The following is a 1,972-nucleotide window of genomic DNA, read 5'->3' as shown; positions in this document are numbered from 1 at the left end:
TGGAGAGGAGCTTGCGCGGGAAGGCGCTCGAGACGGTGAGGTGCCTCCTACTTCACCCCGACAACGTGGAAAGAGTGATCGCCACGCTGAAGATGCGCTTCGGTCACCCCCTGCGGATAGTGCACCTGCTCACCGAAAAGATGAACCGTTTGCCGCCGGTCCGGGAAGGACAATGGGAGGCGCTCATCGATTTCGCGGTAGCGGTGCAGAACTGCGTAGAAAATATCGGAATTTGCGGGGCACAGGAGCACTGCCACAACAGCACCCTATTACACCAGTTGCTGGGGAAGTTGCCCATCTCGGTGCAGCAAATGTGGGTGATGCAGTCGCCTGGAGAGCCGTCGAACCTGATCACATTCAGCCGATGGCTGTACACGACGGCAGAAACCCTCAGCCCCCTCTCCTGGACACAACGCAAGGACTCACCGCCGGAGATGAGGTCGGAGAGTCAGGCCACACGCCAGGGACCGCTCCCCGCTCCCAGAACGGCCTCACCAAACCGCACGCCCACTCCGCCGGCAAATACGTGTGCCGGTTGCGGAGAGGAATGCCGTGCGGTAGATCGATGCGGCCGCTTCATCAACACGAGCATAGAGGAGCGTTGGAAGGTCGCTAGGGCGAGTCGCCTGTGCTTCGTTTGCCTGCGTCGGCATAAGGGCCCATGCACAGCTCGGCCATGTGGCAGCCAGGGGTGTACGGAACAACACCACGCCCTACTGCACCGCGAAGGAACGCCTACGGTGGCCGCCGCTAGCGAGCCGTCGTCAGCCGCAGGAGAGCACGCAACGCACTGCGTTCAAACCTGTGAGGATTGCAATGCCAGCCCCCGGTTTCGGTACCATCCCGTCACACTATACGGTAAGAGCGGACCGGTTACGGCAGTGGCCTTCGTGGACGAAGGGTCGTCCTTCACGCTGGTGGAGGACGGGCTCGCTGATGAACTCGGCCTCGAGGGGCCCAGCCAGCCCCTACACCTACAATGGACGGGTGGGGTCACTCGCGTGGAGAAGGCATCGCGCAGCGTGACACTGACGGTTTCGGGCAAGCTACAGGGGCACCAGTATACTCTGGCCGGAGTGAAGACGGTGCGGAAACTGGACCTGCCGGAGCAATCGCTCGACGGCAAAGCCCTACAAGCCCATTACCCCCACCTGCGGGGCCTGCCACTGGACACGTACTCAAATGCCCGCCCAAGACTCCTCATCGGAATTGGGCACCTTCAAGTAGGGCTGGTGCTGAAATGTCGAGAGGGCGCAGCAAACACGCCGGTAGCGGTCAAGTCCCGCCTAGGATGGACCGTCTGTGGAGGCACCAACCAGAGGCAGAACGTAGTAGCAGCTCAGTCTCGGAGTGACGAAGGCAACAACGGTGATGGAGCGGACGAGTCTCCGAATCATCCATTATCGGCGAGCGGTTCACCAACCTCGATCATCACGACGTCGATCGCATCGTCGGAGACGGACCACCGGGGCGGTATCAGCAGTACCGGGACCGGCAGCCTGGCTGGTCTGGATGTCGGCGGGGGTGATGACGCGATGGCCGTGGCGAAGCGGGCGCAGCTGGACAATGCTGGTGGCGATGGCGATGGTGACGCGGCAGGAAGAGATGCGGTCGGAGGTGGTGGTGATCCCAGCCACCCGAGCGGCGGAATGGTCCCTGGCAACATAGCGTCGGTACAGGTGCAAGCGATCGTGGCGGCGTTCATTGTGTCTATCTTGGCGACCACCGTCGGTTCGATCATAAGCGGCGAGTTTGTCTTCGACTATGCTATGCTGCTGACGGCGTCGAGCATGTTTACGGCGACCACATCGCGCTTCGTTCTCGACTTCGTGCTCGTGGCTGTGATTTTACTGTCCCATAAGCTTAAAATGAACCCGGACAATCTAGCGACGCCGTTAGCGGCTTCCATCGGTGACGTGGTAGTAATAGCCGATCCCAAGCTACCCCGAAACTACTGGCCGAAGGGCGCGGT

The 1,972-nt window shown here is 61.2% G+C and overlaps 1 protein-coding gene across 1 annotated transcript; it reads left to right on the top strand.

The window, feature by feature from the left end:
- Positions 1–887: 887 nt before the first annotated feature.
- LOC128276732 (uncharacterized) lies at positions 888–1,368 on the top strand (the record flags this gene model as incomplete). Its single annotated transcript, XM_053015191.1, has 1 exon — positions 888–1,368. A coding segment is annotated over one exon (481 nt), but the record flags the coding sequence as incomplete, so codon positions are not given.
- Between the last annotated feature and the right edge of the window lie 604 nt (positions 1,369–1,972).

Source organism: Anopheles cruzii, unplaced genomic scaffold, assembly GCF_943734635.1.
Source record: "Anopheles cruzii unplaced genomic scaffold, idAnoCruzAS_RS32_06 scaffold02273_ctg1, whole genome shotgun sequence".
In the NCBI taxonomy this organism is placed as follows: Eukaryota; Metazoa; Arthropoda; class Insecta; order Diptera; family Culicidae; genus Anopheles; species Anopheles cruzii.
Note: the sequence above shows the minus strand (reverse complement) of the source record. Positions and strands in the feature narration are given on the sequence as shown.